At 52.4% G+C, this 21748-nt stretch overlaps 1 protein-coding gene across 4 annotated transcripts; it reads right to left on the bottom strand.

Moving 5' to 3' along the window:
• Positions 1-778: 778 nt before the first annotated feature.
• Positions 779-21233, bottom strand: NUP50 (nucleoporin 50). Of its 4 annotated transcripts, none has more exons than XM_032345948.1 (9): positions 20883-21232; positions 16196-16274; positions 13697-13780; positions 10294-10480; positions 8452-9093; positions 6653-6734; positions 4836-4954; positions 4452-4557; positions 779-4154 (listed from the first exon to the last, which is right to left on the bottom strand). In XM_032345948.1, exons 2-9 carry the CDS (start codon positions 16262-16264, stop codon positions 3899-3901), a joined length of 1545 nt encoding a protein of 514 aa, XP_032201839.1. In that variant the 5' UTR covers positions 16265-16274; positions 20883-21232; the 3' UTR covers positions 779-3898. The 4 variants fall into 4 exon arrangements, with proteins under 4 accessions (XP_032201839.1, XP_032201840.1, XP_032201842.1 ...); XM_032345949.1 differs by lacking the exon at positions 20883-21232 and adding an exon at positions 19386-19462; XM_032345952.1 differs by having other exon boundaries at positions 4072-4154; positions 4411-4557; positions 20883-21233.
• Between the last annotated feature and the right edge of the window lie 515 nt (positions 21234-21748).

Genomic DNA, 21748 nt, shown 5'->3' on the forward strand with positions numbered 1-21748 from the left:
CACCAAGTCTGCATTTCTGGCAAGTTCCAAGGTGTGGCCACTGCCGCTGCCAGCTCCACACTTGGAGAAGCCCGTTCTCAGCAGCCCATTTGCTGAGTGCCTACAAGGGACCAGTGCGTTTTGAGGACGAGCACCCTCTCCTGTCACTTAGTTCCCACGGGACGTTACTGGTTTGGGACTGATTCCATGAGTAAGTCTGTCTCCACAGCACCTTACTAGGACACACGTCTGTGCCACTCAGCACTTGACTCCAAAATCGTATTGCAACTGTATTATAGTTGAGTCTGCTAATGCCTTAATAGTGATTGTCTGGATCACTGAAAATTTAAAAGCTCTAGAACTACAATGTGTTTTTTCCTTGATCATCTTCATCTTTATAGTTTTAAAATACCCTTAGTACGGTTCACAGATTTTTGCCTGAGACGGACCTGGACACAGATCCCAAACCCATGTGTGTACCGTAAAGAAACGCACTCACCCGCCCCAGCGCCGAGCTCTGGGAAGTGCCCCATGGAGCCCGTCCGGGAGTCTGCCCTGACGGCCAAAGGAGCACTCAGCACCTGGCGCAGTGCTCCGGTCGGGGGCCCGTGATGCAGCTACTATGCCCATTCTCATTTGTAAGAGACCCTCAAGTGGCTTAGAACAGGATGCCGGTGCGTGTAGGGGCTGACAGGAAGCACAGCCTCTGCCGCCTGGGGGTTTCTGCACCATCCCACTCCCTCCGGCCCACGGGACTTGTATTGAAACGAGGAACATAAAAGTGTCAAACACTGATTTTGTTACTTTCCATTTATTCACATTTCATGGATTATTACACTTCCTCAAAAACTAATACAAACTGAGATTACATTGTCTGACAATTCAAGTATTTTAGTTTAAGAAAACAGTTTCCTATGTAAAACAGAAAGCAAACAACTTATCTGATTGCTAAGAAGTCTTACATCTGTTACGAACGCGTCTGCGTCAAGCAGAGTCCAGGGTCCCAACCATGACTGCCTCTGGCCAAGAACGTCCCCCGGTGCTCAGTGCGGGACTGGATAGGCTCCTTGCAGTCCCCCGTCAGCACCGCGGGACTCACCACTTTCTACCACAGAGTCTCACTTCCAGAATGAGAACGAACACCCAGGGGGTTTGGGAGGGAGCCATTGGGTTTGCAAATCCTTCAAAATGCACTGTGCTTGCATTCTGACTTCAGAAATCAAGGAACAGACAGCTGTTCAAAAGACATGTTTAACTTTAAAATGAAACCAAAAAGGCTTTCTCAGTGATGACTTGTTCTGCACTCAGAGAGTAAGATGGCAATTTTTTTCCTTCTACCCCAGAACAGGTAGATTCTTTTTGGCATGCAGCGTATCAAAAATATGATTTAGAACTGAAATTGTAAAACTATAATCCTTTTCAAGAAAATCCATACATGGTCAGACACAATCAAAACTGCTTTTAAAAACTGGACACACACCTCCGGCCTGTAATTCTAAACACGAGGACAGCACAACGCTCATTTTTTTGCTTACTGGGGAACTCTCAAAAGGACACACCAGTTAAAAAGGCCACTGGGACACTCGGTATTTGTCAAGATGCAACACAACTGATTTCAGATTAAAGGTTAAAAACCCCTACCCTTCAGGCCACATAGATATTGTATAAACTTCAGTCAGCGTTAAACACTTGAAAGCCTAATTTCTAACGTTTTTGTTAAAAAATAAATCTAACTAAACCCGTGGGGTGGAATTTAGCTACTAATACAGCAAGGGAAAGAAGACCGGCCCTCTGGGGGCCAAAGGGGCCTCTTCCCCCAAGTAACATACAAATATTTAGGTTTTATAGGAAAACCCGCACACACTCAGGCTCTTTCCTATGAATACACAATTCGAGACCAGCAAGTTCCTAAAGGGGAAGCGACATGAAGGAAATACCATGTGAGGACCACACATGCGTCACACCTGTCCCTGTAATTGTCACTTTAACAGTGAGTCTTAGCAGCAACAATTTGCTGGGAATGTCAGAAGAGAAAGCCACACACACCCACTAATGCAAAAAAGATGATCAACTCTTTTTCCGGGGTGGGGGTGAAAGGTGACCCAATCCTGATACCGTCAGGCCACGTTTGGGAAACGTCTCACTGGCCATGCAGAGGCTGTCGCCAGTGCAGTGCCCCCCCTTAAAGTGCCCAAGTGGCCTCGTGGCTCCTGGGGACCATGGTTGGGCCGCACAGGACAGAAATCTGTGCCCTGCATCTCCTCAACCTCTAGCAGCTGGATAACCTCACTCAAGGCCGGGTGGGCCACGGCCGCTGGGACACCACCGACCACCACGTCCTAGAACTCACAGACCTGTCACACACACTCAGGAGTATTCTCGATTCTACAAAGGAAATGAAAAAATGACTGCCACTCCCCTCCCTAGCTGTCCCAACATGAGAGCCTGACCACAGCCCCCACGCGCACGCACGCCTCGCTGTGTCTGTGCAGAGGCACACACGGGACCAGAGTCTTTCACCAGAATCCGAAAACCACATGGTCAGCGGGCGGCCGGCGGCCACACGTCAGGTGTCACACCTGAGTTAACGTACTAGATCATAAAAATGGTTCCCCTGCCCCCTTTATAAATCTCTAAAAACTATAGCTTCTTTTAAAAAGCAACTGTACTATCTACAACTATTCTACAGTTTTCTAAGAAGACATGACGTACTGAAGATCGGCACATACGAGTGTGAGCCCTCAGGCACGGCCCCTGAGCCTTGAAACGCGGTCATATGGTACCAGCATCCAATGATTAACGAGGAATGAGAGTGGACGTTTAAACATAAAAATCTGTATCTAATTCACCTGCCCAGGATCTGCCAAGAACACTAGGATCCGTTCCTGGACAGCTGTGGGGAAGGGCCATGGCGCCGCTGGCGCAGAACCGTGGCTCCTTCCGCATGGACATACTGAGTATCTGACTTGTAAAAAAAGTGGAAGCTTCAGGTATCAAATGCAGAATATACTTCTGTCTAAAGTTAAAGGCCACACGGACCCGCACACTTGCAATTCCATTACCTTACTGCACGTTTCCAGGCTAACGCACACGAGCTCCGAGGATGCCAAGGGTTCAGCGTGGCCCAAACAGCTGAGACGTCTTCTTTCTTCCGTACTAAGCTCTACCTTCGACTTTCATTTCTGCAACGGTTTGGTGTCCATGGTTCATACACTATAAGCTACCAAATTTGTGCTTTTAAACCTCATTTCTGGCAAATCCCCCTCTATTCTCTTTGTGGGGGGGGGAGAGCACCTCAAGAATGAAACTACAAAACCAAAGAACAAGCTACTTGCTTCCTTTTCAAATGGAAAAGCAGTTCCTCAATCAGGTAGAGCAGCCCGCGGGGTTAAAGGGCCAAGTCTGCAAACAGAAGCTAAAACCTTTCAGGCGCAGGGGCAGCCGCCACCAGGTTCAGCTGTTGGAAAACCCCGGCGACGCGAGAAAGCAAAGGAAAACACCTCGGTGGCGGTGGCAGCGCGGTAGCATGATTTGTTTGCAAAGAGTGCTGTTCTCCGGGGAGAATGCTGCCGGCAAGCTTCCTCCGCGACACGGGGGGCTGCCGGAAAACCTCGCAGGCGGGAGCAGCAGACCCCAAAACCCGTGGATCGGAGCAGCCTTTGGGAAGTCTAATCGATACCCTGATTTCAGCCTATTAAGAAACCACTTGTGGTCAGTTTAGTAAGTGAAAATTAAAAATCTTCCAAAAAAATGTCATTCAAACGTACTTTACACATTAGACAGTTCTTAAGAAGGGAGCATACAGGTTCTTGACACTGAACATTTAAAGGTTTTATTGGCCATATTCACCTTCCTCACAAAGTTTTCAGTTACCTCTAAGTTCTCAGGGTGTCAGAGTAAGAAGAGAAACGGACTACGTCTAAGGGGCGGTGGGGCAGCAGCAACTCGGCGGCAATCCTAGTGCACGCGTGTTCAGGCATCCTTTTTCTCCAGTAAGATCTTGTGCAGCTCGTCCGCGTCGTCGCCTGTCCTCACCCGGATCAGCATGGCCACCGGGACGGCGGTGCTCTTCTCGTCGACGGGCGGGTTGGGGACGCACACGATCAGCACGTTGTTCTTTCCCGTCCGGGTACACGGCATGTTGGGCGCAATCAGAACGTTCAGCAGGATGTTGCCTGCAAGTCGACAAGGGAGAAAAGGACGTGACGGTCACACAGACCACACTCCCGGTCCCGCGACCACAGCCTCGGCAAGCCAAACCCAGAGAACGGAAGCCCTCTTGGACCGAACAGATCTAAAACTGGGAGGCGTCGGGAAGGTCGGGGGAGAAGGGCCCGGCTTCCCCGATGCAGGTGCCAGCGCGGTGTCCCGCAGACAGGCCCGCGAGGCCCCACGGCGGAGACGCTGCCTCCCGCCCGTACCCCCGCGCACCGTCACAGCGGCCAGGCCTTTGGACAGGGGCCCGTGCTCACAGCGGAGGGAGGACGCGCTGGCTCGACCCGGAGCCTTCACGAGGTCCTTCCAACGAAGGCAGAACGGTCAGCAAAGCAGCTCTCTGTGGCTCACCGGCTAAGAGCGCTACGACGGCGATGGCATCACCCACGAGTCAAGCCCACAGGAAAGAAAAAGCCGCAGAGAAGTTTCTGCAACCCAGCCCGGCGGGGCCTAGCGGTACCCACCGCTTCCTCACAGCCCAGCCCCGGCCCCCAGCCTGGGCCCCTTCCGGCGGCGGTTCTAAGCGTGAGGCTGGGGGTGCCGGCCGTGTGTGACTGGTCATTGCCTACCCGGAGCACAACCCTTCACACGGAGGACGCCCTCCTGGGGCCAGCAAGCCACCCGAGACGCGAGATGCCCACCTAGATTGGTATCTGCCCGCACCAACAGCTGCGTCTTCTGAGTGGCCGTAGGTTTTAAATGCAGCGTGCCCACACCCTTCTCTTTGAATTCGTTGTCTTTCTTGTAAAACAGCTTACACCTGCGGGGAGGAAGCAGCGAGGCCGTCAGACACCCGCAGACAAGCCAGATACGCGAGATATGCAGCCGCTGCTCGCATTTGCCCGCAAAGACCGGGATGAATCTTGGATGGACTCATCCTGGGTCTGGGTAAAACCCGAGGAAGAAAATCAGGTTAGAGAGTCTAGCGCCCTTCCCTCTTCTTCCCAATTATTAAAATAGTGGGTCGCGTGAAGCATGGAAACACCACTTTCTGAAGCCCGTCTTAATCCAGCCGCCGCGGCAAACACGCCGCACGCCTGCCGCGCTCCTCCGGCCCCGAGCTCAAGAGGCCGGGCTTGTCCTTCCGGGCACGGGAAGAATACGGGACCCTCCCCCATCGCTCTTCCCCTTTCTACTTATTTTTGAATCTTCTTCAGGACTCCTTCAATTTTTATTCTCCCCAAATTCTGAAATTTTGGAAATCACTTTTTTTTAAATATAAATAATTCATTTCAGAGAGAAAGAGCACAAGCAGGGGGAGAGGGAGAAGCAGACTCCCCACTGAGCAAGGCGCCCCAATGCAGGGCTCGATCCCAGGGCCATGACCTGAGCTGAAGGCAGAGCCCTCAGGCGCCCCGGAAAACACTTTTAAGATTTTATTTATTTATTTGACAGACAGAGGTCACAAGTCGGCAGAGAGGCAGGCAGAGAGAGGAAGGGAAGCAGGTTCCCCGCCGAGCAGAGAGCCCGATGCAGAGCTCCATCCCAGGATGCTGGGATCACGACCTGAGCCAAAGGCAGAGGCTTAACCGGCTGAGCCACCCAGGCACCCCATTAAGCAAGGGCTGTAACGTAGTCCAAGAGCCTCCCCAGCCTGCCGGGTCACGTATCTCCCTGGGTCATGAACACGCACATCATACCACTGCCCGCTCCTCTGATTCATTCCAATCAGGAAATAAATCACTCCTATAGGGATCACCTGTGAAATTAAATTTAAAAAACAAGAAAAAGGGACTGCCGGACTCTTGAACGTTCTCAGAGAAAACACTCGGGAATCCCGCAGGCTACGGGGACTGTTAACGCGCACCGCGGGCTCCGTCCGCAATTTCTGTATTGAAAAAGACACATCTAGCGAAGGTTCTAAAATGGCACCACTGACTTTTCTGTAAATATGTTAAAAAGTACTAATTTCATTCCATTGGGATGAGATGATTCAATACTCCTCAGCTTTCTGCTGAAAGCACCAGCTGTCCTGTAAAAACGCAAGTGAACAAAAACCCGACACTGCTCTCATCACGGGGGAAGAAACAAAGAGCTGGACGTGGCAGAGCTTTTGGCTGAGAAAACCCACGGGGGCCCACGAGGTCTCCAGGACGGGAGGCCCCTCCCGACAAAGAGCAGAGGAAAGACCAAAGCGGACGTCAGGGAGCCGCCGACTTTGTGCAGGAAGGTGGGGGGCAAAGAAAAGCCTGTTTCTCAAGCACTTTAGAAGCAAGAAAGAACAAAAATACTAGCAAAGAATAGGAAATACCCAGGAGGCAATTTCTAGAATTTATCTGTTTTCCAAAGAACTGGTCCAGAATTCCCCCTGGTTCCCGTTCAGAGACCAGGCCCAGCCCTACCCCAGGACGGCCGCTCAGCAAGTCCTGGGCGGAGGAGGCTGCCCCCAAGGCCGCCCTCCATGTCCTTCTGTGTCTGACAGCACGCCCGGCGCACGGGCTCCCGGACTCTTACTTACTTTTTGGAGTAGAAAGCATCTTCTTCCTTCACTTCAGTCACTACTACTTTGGGGGGCTCGTCACTCGCCTCTTCCTCTCCGCCTTTTAGAAAAACACGAACTCAGTGAAATTCAAATCAGGAGCTTAGAAACGTCACAGCAGAGGTCCCACATGCCCCAGCACCTCAATCCACAAACTGCCCGTAAGCGCGCACCGACCTGGGGCGGGGGTGGGGGCACGGGAACGACTCACTGAATTTTAATTATTTTGTGAAAAATTCGGGGAATTTTTAATGGAGCATGCTTCCCTCTTCTAAATGTTAATTTGGAGAAAGCCTTGGGATAAAACCATCCACGCTTATGACTCAGTGCAGCAATTTTAACAGAAAAATAAACACAGACTCCAGATCCCCCCCCGGGAAAAGGAAAATCTGCGGCAGGCCTCTCCCGGCTCCAGCCCCGACGCTCCTGGGACGCCGTGTGCGTCACGCTAAGGAATCGGTCTCAGCAATGGCCAAAGAGGAGGACAATAAAGCTGGGTACGGGGCAGGCTGTCGGCGACACCGCCCCGAAGCGTGAGCAGGCCACGTCTGCGGCCCCACATCTAGAGGCTCGGGCCCCGGGCGGCCTCGAGGACTGAGCCCAGCCCCAGGGGAGATCCAACACTCCGATGCAAAGAACCAGCCTCCGGAGAAAGATGGTCTCAGGACACACACTAAGTCAAACAGCAACTCTCAGAAAAACAATTCTGGTGCTCCAACAAGTCAAAGGGATAAGACTCAAACTCCCGAGAAGGCAGCCGTGAGCAAGGCTCTCCAGGGCAGGCCCCGGCAGTGAGACTCGAACAAGCTCTCGGTCCCTCTGGCGCGGGGAGCAGCACAGCCACCAGACGAGCAGGAGGACTTTCTGATCGGGCACCGCGAGGGGACCGAGCCTCACTGGCGCCCCCGCACAGGCAGCCTCGCCGATCCGGGGACAGCCCGAGGAGCCGTCGTATTTAGGGCAGAGAAATAAGAGGGGAGATCTTTAGTCTGTGCTTTGCTCTGGAGGGCCCCTGCCTGAGGACGGGCTCGAAGGAATGGAAGTTTCGCTCCCAGGAGAAAACGGCTGGTCTCTTCCACTCTGGAGTACCGAGAAGGGAACACCTCCTGCGAGATGTGCGTTCTAACCGCTTACAAGTGAGTGACTTCACACAACGTGTTCGCAGCCACCACGGGATGAGGAGGGCCTAGGCCACTAACCGCTCCTTCCAAAGAGCTAAGAACAGGCAGTGAAGGGCCCCAGTTTGGGGCACTGATGCCACCCAAGGCAGACGCTTCTGGAAAGGTGGCTGCAGTCCAGACACATCGAGGGAAGTCCCGCCCATTCGTTCCTGCGGTGGCGCACAGTCTCCCTTTTCTATTCACAGCACAGTACTATTTGGCCAGGAGACTTCGCCTACGACTAAACTTCCAAACACGAGACACGCCGCGGAACTGATGACCAGTTCTTTCTTTCGGTTAAACCCAATTCTCAATCACCGCTAATTCACTGAACCTTCTGATGTGCAAAACCATGCATCTGATCCTTTTCCAAGTCGCCGTGCCCGACACCGTTACAGCCGTCACTCTTACTCACACTCGCGGCGCTCACGGCAGCGCCGCGCACCAGCTCTGACTTCATCAGGACGGAAACGCCAGACTCGCGTGTCCGAGAGCACGTCCGGGCAGCGGCGAGTCCCACCGTGATTCCCGAGGCCCCCGAACCACAAAGCCACGTTCGTGCCGCTAAACGCGAATTCGGTTCCGAGACAGACTCAGGAGGGTAAACTCCGTTATTACCTTTGTAGTCGCTAGTGCCGCCTTCGGCCTGTACCTCCAACGTTTTCGCGGAAAACGGTGAAGACGCTGGTTTACCCTGGGTCAGATCTTTGCCGAAGAAGCTGGAGTTTCCTGAAGAGAACGAAAACCCGGTCAGGGGGCCGCAGTTCGGGGAGCCCAGGACAGACCCGTCGATCTTCTTGCCGAAGCTGAACGAGGCACTTGCGGCTCCCGCGGGCGGCTCCGTCTTCCTCTCGGCGCCGTCCTCCGCCCTGCCGCCGGCGAGCGGGAACGCCGAGTCCTGCTGTGGCTTCGCTGCGCCGAACAGGGAAGGGGACTGGGTGGCCAGCGGCACCGGACCGGCCTCGCGCTCGGAGCCGCGGCCCCCGCCGCTCCCGTGCTGCCGCTCGATGCCCGCCAGGTGTGTCTCGTAGTCCCGGAAGACGGGCGTCAGGTCGCACAGCGGGTTGGCGTTCACGTGCTTCGCGACCCAGTCCCGCACGGAGCAGTTGAGGGCCGCCAGCTGCTTGTGGTAGGCGCTCCGGGCGCGGGCGGCGCCAGAGGCGGGGCCGGAAGACGAGGGCTGCGGACTGTCCCCGTGGGTTTTGGGAGTTAAAACCTTCTTATCCACCAAGGAGGTAGGACCATTTGCAGCAACGGATCCTACAGGGAAATTAAAGGTTGAAGCGTTTACTGAGGCCCTGATTTGATTATAGGACCTGGGTTTGCACGCTGTTCTGCCTTCCTGTTTCCTGCTTTTACTGCGTCCCGTGTTTCTGTGACAGTTCAGGAAGTATGTGCACGGCCAATATTTAGGATCACAAAATATCTGTGATCACAAAAACCAAGAACACGGTCTATGATGTGCTTGCATTAAACTTCTACAGTTTAAAATAATCTTTTCCTTGAAAAGGAGGCTGGCTTCCCCCGGAACGGTCACAATAGTTAGTACAAAACTTAACCCCTCAGGTTGTAGGGATGAATATACATTAATGCAGACAAAACCTTAACAGAAAGTGCCGGCTTAATCACACTACACGCTCCACCTCATTAAAACAAAACAGTATAGGGGCACCTGCGGGACTCAGTGGGTTAAGCCTCTGCCTTCGGTTCAGGTTATGATCTCAGGTCCTGGGATCGAGCCCCGCATCGGGCTCTCGGCTCGGCGGGGAGCCTGCTTCTCCCTCTCTCTCTGCCTACTGCTCTGCCTGCTTGTGATCTCTCTCCATCAAATAAATAAAATCTTTAGAAAAACAAAACAAAACAATAAACAGTTAAAATTACTAGCTAAGCGTAATCCAACCAGCCAGGATCGCTTCTGAAAACCAAAAACAGGAGCCCGTGAGTCCGTTCTCTGTTGCTGATCCCAAGAGTTCTGGACCAAGTCTCTCCAAACAGGATCAGGCCATCACATCCCCAGTGAGATCAATCTACGGGGAGGACCCAAAAGATCCTCGCAGGTGTGGGCAAGTCCCTGGTACACCGAGAACAAATGAGACAGGGGAGGCAGGTCTCTACGGAGGGTCCACGGAGAGCTTCCCCTTCCCCTTCCCCCCACAGGTCAGGTCTGAGGGTCGTTGTCAGTTCACAGTCCAAGGTTTGCAGGTTAAGAGGCTAAGGAACTTGACCAGGGTCGCAGGGCCAATGACCGGCAGAGAGAACCTGGGTCTGTTCTGGCTCAAAAGCCCACGCTCTGCTCACTCTGCAAAAAGTCAACATCTCCCTAATTTCCCTTTCATTACCATGCTGTTTCTGCTCATGTCACTCCAGGACCCAGATGAGGTACAAGGGAAACATCGTTGCCAAGTTATTTTCCCAACAGTCTTTACACAGATGTGAGTGTGGGGAGAAGAACCTACTCACCGAAGGCCGCCTTGCTCTCCGTGGCTGCCCTGGCGCCGGAGAAGGGAGGGGCGCTGCTCACGCCGCTTCCATTCGACAGCCCTTCCAAAGGCTTCCCTCCGGCACCGTTGCCAAATCCAGAAAACCCGCCTCCTCCAGACGGTACAACCAAGCCTTTAAAACCTTTAAAGGCCCCTCCACTATCGGACTGAAACAGAGAGAGAACACACGCTAGATGACTCAATGCTTCCCAGATAAATAAGCAAGTCCGCAACAGGGTCATGTCCGCTGAGCAGCACCCAGAACGCTTAGGGGCCAGCACCGAGGAATGGGAGCAGCCGGCGCAGAGACAGGACCTGAGCCCGACTTAACTCGCAGTGACAGCTCTGCAGCCCGAAGCTGCCTTCCTGACAGCCAGGAATATAGGGACTTGCAGTGAAACTTGTTTTTAAAAATATATTTAAGGTACAGAAGGCAAAAAAAGACTAATGCAATCAATTTGTGCACACAGCCTCAGAATTAGGACTGAAAATATTCTAAAACGACTAAACCCCTAATGAAGCATTTTTCTTACACCACTCCAGCCCAAACCATTAGTCTAAGGGAGCTATAGAAGTATCAGGTCAGGCTGACTGATGAAAGTATCTTTACCCTTCCTCCCAGGACTTCCTAAAGCATTCCTGTAGCTTTTAGCTTCTGGCAACGTGAGTGGACTCTCAAATCTAGACTTTCCCTTGGCTGAGAAATCCAGAGGCAGCATTTTTCTTCTCGATTTTCTCACTGCTTCCATCAGCAAGGTCCTTCTAGTAGACCTTGCCTATGGCCGCTGGCTTCCTCGCATCCCCAACCCACGATGCTCTGGAAATGTCTGGCACTCCCTGTGAGCGTCTACACCCGCTCTCCGCCCCTGCAAACTCTCGGGAGGAATGTTCCCCAGTTTACATTGCTCTGCTGAAGGCCCCTTCCCCCCCCGCCCCCCCATTCAAGACTAGTTACACCACAGTGGGCATGATCTGCTTCCTGGATCCAAGCTCTAAGGGGGGCTCTAGGAAATGTTCTCGGAAACACATCACGGAATCCGTGCTTCCAAACATCCAAGGGAGTGCACAAACCTTCCATTTTTCACCCAAATGAATTATAATCAGAAGCTCATAAAAATATTACTTCAACCAGAAACTCTTCATTTTCTGAATGGGCTGGTTAGCCTAATAATACTGTAGTTTTCAAAAAACACAAAAGTTTCAATCACATCCACAGGAATTTCAGATGGTTACTCACCACAGATGCAATTATGGCAATAAAATTAGGCAAAAAAGGCAAACACCTTAACTTGTATGAATTTTAACATGTGTAATAAATGTGCCTTAGGCCCTGACGCTTTCATTTGATTTGATCATTCACTATCCCGAAGACCGCAAACGGACAGCTACCATCCTGCAATGGCTTTCCACGGGCAAAGCTGAAAGCGGTGAGTGGCTCCTCAGAGCCTGTTATTCTGCGGAAGATTTAAAAGCCACGGGCTGGGTGCCTGGGTGGCTCAGTGGGTTAATAAGCCTTTGCCTTCAGCTCAGATCATGGTCTCAGGGTCCTGGGATCAAGCCCCGAATCCGGCTCTCTGCTCAGCAGGAAGGCTGCTTCCCCTTCTCTCTGCCTGCCTCTGCCTAATTGTGATCTCTGCCTGTCAAATAAATAAATAAATAAAATCTTTTTTAAAATCAATAAAAGCCACAGGCTATTTATAGTGATTTTAGAAACTGTTAATAGCAAATTGGTTCTAGGATTATCACAAAAATTGAAGAACCACTGATTTAAAAAGAACAACAGAAGTCACCCAGAAAAAGGACAGAAGTGAATGAGAAGCCGTCTGCCTGGGCCCCACGGAACTGACATGCTCCCGGGCCCGCCAGTCTCCCTCTCTCATTTCCCTCCATGGCACTTAGAGAAGAAAGACAAAAACTCAGTGCGTCTCTTCCATCATCACGATGTAAGCCCCACAGGGCATGGATATTTCACTTACTCCCGTTTTTACCCACCAATGTATCTCTGTAGGTCTGTTGAATGAATGGACAAAACCACAAGAGGCGACCCCGGACTAATGTGGGGGGCAGGTGTGCCGACCCCCTCCCTTATTAATCACCCCTCACCCCCCGCATATAAATGGACCCAGGCAATTCAAACCCATGTCGTTCAACAGTCAACTCTATGGGAAAAGGCATATTTCGGCACTGAAGCAGATGACATAACATTTAATTTCTTATTATTCAAGTTCTAAAAGTTATAGCTGAAATGATCATGTAGATTTCAACCATCCATGTTCATTTCCTTTAACAGCCAGAGGGCTCCCCCACCCCCTTCCCTTGGGCCAGGTCTGGATTGTGGTCTACATGGTTTCTACCTCTTCGCCGGCACTCCCCAGAGGCACCATCCCCCCTCGAGCGCTCTTCTTTCCTCTGGCTTCTCAGTCTACGGCACGAGCTGCCGCTCTCAGCTTACACCCCGGTTGCAACGTCTGGCATGGTGGCGACTCCCAGAACCGCATCCAGCAGTCACCCCTCCTCCTGCACCAGGTAGCCACCCATATATACACTGTGGTCTCCTACAGAACCTCACTGGGATGTACCCCAGGCCCTTAAAATACATTTTCCCAAGTAAACCAATCACTTCCGCCCTAATTAAGCTGTCCTTCCCCCGCTGTAGCTTTTCCACGAGGGAGCCATCCGGCATCACTACATCCAACCCGACATCAGTCTTTAAGATTGAAATTGACCAGAGGAAACTGACAGGGCCACCACAAAGGTGTCACTGCACAGGCTCCTTCCGGCTGCCACCCGGGGCGTGCACACCAGCTCCTCCAGCCTGACAACAGACGGCCAGGCCACCGAGCCAGCTCGCAGGCACCTGGAACGTGTCTGAGGGCTGAGGACTGTACCAGGGAAGTGTTATTAAATGTGGAGTGATGGCTGAATGCAGACCATGTGACTTCAAGAGTTACGACTCATCTTTAACCCTTGAACGCAGGAAGGAAATCCTGTAACACACTATATTAGGAAGAAAATCTACATGTGAAATGCTTCCCTTACAGCTAACAGACACCCCCAGCCCCCCGCCACACGCCTCAATGCCAGGGAGCAGAGGGAGCGCGAGACACCCTGCATTTCCCCCCTCATTCCACCTGTCACCCACTCCGCCTCCTCCTGCCCCTCGGCTCGCATCTGGCTAGCTCTACACGGGACTGCCACAGCTGGATAAGGGGCGCCTCATACTTCTTGTTCTCTATCTCCCACGGTCCACCTCAAGGGTTTTCACAAGTAGAGAAAGCATCTGAAGAAGCATTTATCGACCTGACGGCTCCCAGAGGTAGAAAGGCTCTGCAATTAGAAATCAAATTAGTGTTTAATACCAAAAGTGATAAGAAAACACTCACTTCAAATCCAACATTTCTACGCTTTGCTTTCTTTATGGCTCTATTCTTCAAGACTTCCTCACTGGCCACGGAGAACGTTCCCACCTGCAGGTACACAAATTAAACAGCAGTAAGAGAAGGCCCAAAACGAGAAGAAACGCTAACCAAAACGCTTGACAAACCTATCTTAGTATCTGCCGGTTTTAAAGTACTATGAATACTGTAACAGATTATGGAGAGGGCACCTGCGACAGAGCTGACGTCTGTTATCTATCCTGTGACTCCCGAAGCTACTCAGGTGAGTCCGAAACCTTCCAGATCTATGTAAACCCAGGCTTTGAATCACAGTCCAGAGGACAGCACACAGGAAAGTGCTGACAAGGCTGAGACCATCAAAAGTCTCTAGAGGGGTGCCTGGGGGCTCAGTCGGTTAAGCCTCTGACTCTTGATTTCAACTCAGGTCATGATCTCAGGTTGTGGGATCGAGCCCCATGTTGGGCTCCTTCCTCCGTGTGGAGTCAGCCTGACACTGTAGCTCTCACTCTGCACCCCTCCCCAATCTGAAAGTAAGTAAATAAGGGTAGCCTGGGTGGCTCAGTGGGTTAAAGCCTCTGCCTTAGGCTCAGGTCATGATCCCAGGGTCCTGGGATCGAGTCCCAAATCGGGCTCTCTGCTCAGCAGGGAGCCTGCTTCCTCCTCTCTCTCTGCCTGTCTCTCTGTGTACTTGTGATCTCTCTCTGTCAAATAAATAAATAAAATCTTAAAAAAATAATAAAAGTACGTAAATAAGATGTTAACAAAAACAAGTTTGGTAGGAAACTATTCAGGACAAGTTCTTTGAATTTCAAATATATTCAAAGATATGAATATAACTTAGAATAAAAATCCACTTTTAGGGGTGCCTGGGATCCCAGGGTCCTGAGATCGAGCCCCACGTCAGGCTCTCTGCTCAGCAGGGAGCCTGCTTCCTCCTCTCTCTCTGCCTGTCTCTCTACCTACCTACTAATAAAATCTTTTAAAAAAACAAAAAAAAAAAAAAAAAAAAAAAAAAACAGTTTTAAGCAGCAAAAATCTGGTCTTCAAAAGCCAAAAGATACCTTAAAGATCATTAACAGTGGGTAACAGAGCCAGTCATAAGATCCTAGATTTTATGATTGCAGTTACCAAAAAAAAGAGTTTGTATTTATCAATAGGCACTTGATTTTTAAGAGAAACCTTGTCCATCTGCCCGTCATCTCGGAGACACCGGCACACGCTGGGCTCGAAGCGACCCCGTGGCAGCTGCTGCTCATCCCACTGGCTGACAGAGCTCTGCCCACCGTCGGGAATTGGCTGAGTATCTTTTATTTCAACCCTCCTTCTACCCTGCAGGGCTGGCATAAAATACTTCCTGTAAGAAACGGTCTCTGTAGTTATCTCAGATAACGTTAAACTCCGAGATCGCTGCACTAAAGAGCAGGGCCCGTCTGGCTGTGCGTGTCCTGAATTAAGGGCAAGGTCCTTTCGGACTCACTTTCGCTCCTGCAATATGTCACGTCAAAGCAAATCACTAGTCAGTTACCATAAATCGTACAGGCACAGAATGTAACACTGTGCATAAGACCCGGAGAAAGTTTCCAAGGAGTTGGTTCAAAAGCACCAAGCCAGTTAGGAATATTAAAAACCTTGTCAAGATATTAATATACTTGTGATTTTGGTTTCCCTCAACATACTAATACGTTTATGTGTAAAGGGGAAAACATTCATACCACAAGACAGATTCGGAAAAAAGGAAGATGGTTTAGGAATAAGCTTGGAACACACTTCTTCTTTTTTTTCCCTTAAACCTAGCACTATTCTGCTAACTCAAAAGGCTAACTTGGTTACAGATTTCCTCAGTGAACTGGCCAGGGAGGCTCAAACTGCTGATGAGGCACAAAAAGGCAGCTGTGTTCTACAATTTGGAAGAGAAAAATTAAAATATTTCCTCAGGGAAGACCATTTTTATTTTGTTAGGAAAGAAACTAGGCCACTCTAAATTCCATCCCAATTATTGCAATTTGGGGGAGCGGGGAGGTCTGAGATCCGTGTGAACATGAAAGAAGACAGGCCTCCAAGAGGCGTTAGAGCACAGGAGGCACCTCGATCTGAAATCTCCAATTGCGGGGATGACAGACTGAGATGCACGTGGTGGGGAACCGCGGCTCGAGTATGAGCACCGGCGCCTTGCGGAGCTCACGACTAGATCGCTTACTCACTCTTCCGTCTTGACTAAAACTACGGGTTTAGAATGCAGGAAGTACCTGACATTCAGGAAGGTGCGAAGCTGCAGAATATTTCAGGAGCAGGCGCTGGCAGAAAAAGACCCCCGAATGTAGTTAACTCATTTCTAAACTAACAGGTCATAATAGACTAAACTATTTTCTGCTCAGGCTGTTCTTTAAAAGACCTTTTAATTCTACTACAAAATCTTCCTGAGGAATCCCAGAATGAATTGAAGTTGAGAAGCGGCAGGAAATCATTCTTGGGGAAGGAGCTTACCTCTTCTGCTTCGTCTTCTTGATCCCAGTTCCGATCTGTCAGTTCCTTCTCAGCAATCCTCTTGGCCATATTTTCAAACCTAAGTTAAAAGTAGAAAGAAGTGAAACGTCCTTTTCTAGACCAAGATATAAAAACTTACAAAGAATTTTTTTTAAAGACGTACTGACTTATCTGAGAGAGAGAAGGCACACAAGCAGAAGGGCAGAGGGAGAGGGAGAGGATCCCGAGCAAGCAGGAAGCCTGCCGAGGAGCGTGATCCCACGACCCTGAGATCATGACCTGAGACGACCCCAAAAGTCTGATGGCTTAACTGACTGCACCACCAGGTTTCCCAAGAATTTACAAAAAATTTTTACAAAGAATTTTAAAAATTCACTCTAGCATGAAATAAGATTAAAAAAAAAACCCCAAACCCATTCCTGATCAGTGGGAAGGGCCTTCATGAGCACTGACAGAGGTACATATCGCAATGAAGGAATACAGAAGGAGGCAGTGCAGGTCTTCTAAGAACACTGGCACTCTTTCTGCAAAACCCTAAACCGGCTCCATTTGAAAAAAAAAAAATTAAAACAAAACACTGACTTTTAAAAATCTGAAATCTTAAGTACTATATATATCATCAACAAGCACTTACTTTATTCTATGCTGAGTAGCAATTACAGTCTTGCTACGGGCAAAACATTTTAAATACTTAAAATCCTCTTAAAGACAATCCAGTAAAGAAGTTCATCTTTGTTAACAAGGCACTGGAAATACTTTCACCGCAAAGTACTCGTCTTTAGGCTACAGACAGTTGATAGAAATAAATTTCCCAAGACTGAATGAACAATCATTACCCCGAAGTGTATACTGTTAAGCCAGAATATCATTTACAAGTTCAAAGAATAAGCCATCACTCCGCTCCTCTAAAGCCATGTCACAGGAGGAGGAGACGAGGACTGACAGTTTTCTCTCCCCAGGACACAAGCACCTAGCCAGAGAGGGGGCTACTGCCCATCCCTTACAATCCGCAATGTTTTCTGATCCTAATATATATTCTTTGCTATAAACAACAAAATTAGTACAACAACCAACATTAGTACAACAACCAACAACTCAACTCCATTTTGAGTGCTGGCCTGGCTGTTTTCTAACTCACCAGTCAAATGGACCAAAAAACCCCTCCAATTCCTCTGTTGCCCATCCTGCCCGGGGCAAGTACCCAGTTCCTTCAGGGTTCCTAAAACCTGTCTGGACTCCTGATGGTCTCTGCTCACTCTCACTTATCCCAACACCACAAACCACCAGAGTCGGATCGTAGAATTTTGTGGTCATTAAGACACACATTCACACATTGCCCATTTCTCTTTTGTATCTACAAAATTAAATTCAAATGCTGACATTCCGAAGTCCTTCAAATTCTAATCCCCAACAGAGTAATTACAAAGGGGACTGTCAGCTTTTTTTTTTTTTTAAGATTTTATTTATGTATTTGACCGAGAGAGAGAGAGAGAGAGAGAGAGAGAGACAGATCACAAGTAGGCAGAGAGGCAGGCAGAGAGGGAAGCAGACTCCCTGCTGAGCAGGGAACCCGACGTGGGGCTCAATCCCAGGACCCTGAGATCATGACCTGAGCCAAAGGCAGAGGCCTGACCCACTGAGCCACCCAGGCCAGCTTTTAATAGTCTAATACCACCTGAACTTTTACTTTACATGTATGTCCAGGGTTTTTTTCCTAATGGTAAAATCATTGGTTTTAACAGCCATAATGCTAATAATGAAGTATGACACTCAGCCATTACCTGCAAATCCCCCTTTTTAAGGTCTCCTCCTCCCTCAAATACGCGGTCAAGTTTTGCCATTAATCCTGGTCACTCAAACAAAAGCAAACAAGGGACCTTCTGACATAGCTCCTTACTGAACTTGGACTGTTCGGAGGCGGGGGTCTGGGGGTGGGGGGTGGGGACACGACTCTTTCCCCGGTCAGTAACGAACACCTCCACCAGGGGGCGGAAGAGGCGGGAAGGTCCCGTTTCGCTACGATCTATAGTAAGTTACTAAGGCAAGAAAGTGGGGGAGCGAGAAGTGCAAACAGCGCAGTGACACTGTAACATCTAACTGGGGCCCCCAAGTGAGATAACCGGTGGAGTAAAGCCACCAACACTACGGAGGCTGCTTCCCCAGGTCACCGTACTTCTGTAAGGTGACCTGACCACAGGGCAGGATCTCTTGCTTACTGCCCCTCCAGGTGCCCCAAACCCGCCCGCTCTCAGCAGGCTCTCCAGCAGACACCCAGCGTGATCTGGGGGCACTATTTATTTTAGAAAATACTACAAGACGCTGGCCTCTCGGTTTCCCCATTTTCCTGCCAGACCTCCCGCAAGTTATCTGAGTGCTGTGCTCACTTTCTCCATCTGAGGAAGGTGCTGTGAAAATTAAGGAAGATAGAGAAAAACCTTGGTTCAGAACGGTGCCTGGAGCACAGAAGGGCTTCACGAATATTATTAAAGAATCAAGTTTTGCTAGGAGCAAAGGCTATAAAATATTAGTTCTCCTCAAAATGGTAAAAAGCACAGGGTAGGAAAAGAGACTCAATTATGAGCCAGGCTTTAAAATACATTTTAGCACCGTCCATATTTTATTTCAAAGCAAGATGCTCCAGACAATATATACATAGTTTTTTAAATGCAAGAAGAGGAAGGGAAAAAAAAACAAAATCTCCACAAAGTACTCAGGACAAGGCCAGGCACCCAAAGAGTATTAAGTCCTGGCTTTTTTTTTTTTTTTTAAGATGTTATTTCTTTATTGGAGAGGGAGACAGTGAGAGTGAGCATGAGAGGGGAGAAGGTCAGAGGGGGAAGCAGGGTCCCCTAGAGCTGGGAGCCCGATGCGGGGCTCCATCCCGGGACTCCTGGATCATGACGTGAGCGGAAGGCAGTAGCTTAACCAACTGAGCTACGCAGGCGCCCAGTCCTGGCTGTCATTAAGAATTTGGGGGAGCCTGGCTAGCTGAGTGGGTGGAGCATGCGATTCTCCATCTGGGGGGTTGTGAGTTCGAGCCCCAGGACAGATTACGGTAAAAATAAAATCTTAAAAAACGTTTTTTTAAAGTGAAGATTGGGGTTAAAAGGGCAGTAAATTTTAAAATGATTCCGAGGTATGAAGCAGTGATAGAACATTGAGAGTTTCCATAGCTGGAGAAAGCTGTTACTCGTGCCTGGCGAGTTACGTGGTCTGGGCCACCAGGTGCTGCCTCATGGTCCGGGATGAACCTCAGTCAACACCAGGTCACCCTAAGATGGAAACAGAAGTGACCGTGCTCGACAGAGAGGAGAGGGCGAGGACAAGGGGGCGGACCCCGGAGGCGGAGACGCTACGGAAGAACGAAGTCTCAAAATTTCTTCGCGGAACAGGGGGAAGGGGCGATCAACAGCCCGACACGCACTACGGGATGGGAGGCCACGCCGAAGAGGCAGTGCAGGGAGCGAGCGGGGCGAGGGGAGCCAGCCAAGGAGGAAGCAGTACCGAGGGGAAGCGCTCGGATGTCAACCGAGATGGGCCAAGCCGGGATAGCCTCTGCCCAATCCGGCCTCTGCCTCCGCCGGGGCCGCGGGGGCCCCGGCAGCCGGGAGAGCCTCACCCAAATTGGGCGCCGCAACCGCGACAGGTCGGCCCCGCGCCGGCTTCACAACCAGCACCGACCGCGCGCCGCTGCGGCCACCCCGCCGCACACCGCCCGCTGACCCCTACCGCCCCGCGGCCCGGGCCCCTCAGCCCTCTCCCCCAGCCCAGGTCCGAGTCCCGCATCCGGATCCCGGTTTCCTCCTCCCAGGCCCGGGCCCCTCGCCCCTCTCCTCCAGCCCGGGGTCCCCCTTCCAGGTCCGAGTCCCGCACCCTGACCCCGGCTCCTCCAGCCCACGATCCCGCTTCCACGCCCAGGGACTCTACCTCGTCCGACCCCGGGCTCCTCCTGCCCAAGCCTGGGCCCCGCAGCCCGGCTCCTCCAGCTCGGGGGGCCCCTTCCAGGTCCGAGACCCGCACCCTGACCCCGGCTCCTCCAGCCCACGATCCCGCTTCCACGCCCAGGGACTCTACCTCGTCCGACCCCGGGCTCCTCCTGCCCAAGCCTGGGCCCCGCAGCCCGACTCCTCCAGCCCGGGGTCCCCCTTCCAGGTCCGAGTCCCGCACCCTGACCCCGGCTCCTCCAGCCCACGATCCCCCTTCCACGCCCAGGGACTCTACCTCGTCCGACCCCGGGATCCTCCTGCCCAAGCCTGGGCCCCGCAGCCCGGCTCCTCCAGCCCGGGGTCCCCCTTCCAGGTCCGAGTCCCGCACCCTGACCCCGGCTCCTCCAGCCCACGATCCCCCTTCCACGCCCAGGGACTCTACCTCGTCCGACCCCGGGCTCCTCCTGCCCAAGCCTGGGCCCCGCAGCCCGGCTCCTCCAGCTCGGGGGGCCCCTTCCAGGTCCGAGTCCCGCGTCCTGACCCCGGCTTCCTCCTCTCCCGGCCCGGGTCCCTCACCCGACTCCTCCAGCCTACGATCCCCCTCCCAGGCCCAGGTACTGCGTCTGACCCCGGGTTCCACCTCCCCAAGCCCGGGCCCCGCAGCCCGGCTCCCCCTTCCAGGCCCACCCCGGTGCCGGGACCCCGGCGCCCCTCCCCCGGAGCGACCCCTTCCCCTGCCACGCTGCCCGCCTGCCTCTCACCTCCCGGCCGGCCGCCGCGGCACTCGCGGGGCTGTGGCTGCGGCGAAAGCCGGGTGAACGACCGCGAGCGGGTGCGAGGTTGCGGCCGCGGGCCTCGGGTGGGAAGCGGCCGCTGCTCGCCCGGAGGAGCGCGCCTGGTCGCTTCCGGTGCGCCGAGATTCTCGAAGAACTTGGTGGTCAGCAAGCCCGGGGTCTCCCACACCATGTCCTCCAGGGGCCTCGGCTCTCTGTGTTCGGCCGTGAGGGAGAGCAGGAAGCTCAACCAGAGACCGCTGGAAGAACAGCGCCCAGCGCGCCCCAGGCCGCCATTTTATAACTCCAACCTACCCACCCGCCCCTCCGCCTAAACCAACTCTATCCAGAGGGAGAAAAGAAACGCCCGCGTCCAGCTACTGCGCAAGCGCGCCGGTGCTTCAGCGAGCAGTACTTCCCTCGGCGAGCAGTACCTCCCTCCGCGGGCTGCGGAGCGTCGCGCCGCGCAGGCGCTCAGCTGCCTGGAAACCGTTGCCGGGAGGCGCGCGCCGTCTCGCGCATGCGCGCGCATGCGTGCACTGACGCACGCGCGGGCCTTCGCGGGGGAGCCGGCGCCCGCGGCGGGAGTGTCTGCGCGGCGGTCACGTGTCAGCGGCCGGACGCGTCCGCTCCGCGGCTTCCGCGCGGGTCGCTGGAGAGGACGAAGCGGGTCCAGAAGCGCTCGTGACGGCGTGGCCAGCCAGTGAGCGTGGTCGGGGCTCGGGTGTTTGGTGCGAGGTGCTGAGAAGAGGCCGGCGGTGCTCGGGAAACGTGAGTGACATCGGATGCTCGGCGTCGCCATCCTGTCCCCGAGAGCTGCCCCCCGCGACCCCGCCTGGATGGCCCGCGCCGTG

The sequence above is a fragment of the Mustela erminea genome, chromosome 6 (assembly GCF_009829155.1).
Source record: "Mustela erminea isolate mMusErm1 chromosome 6, mMusErm1.Pri, whole genome shotgun sequence".
NCBI classification, from domain to species: domain Eukaryota; kingdom Metazoa; phylum Chordata; class Mammalia; order Carnivora; family Mustelidae; genus Mustela; species Mustela erminea.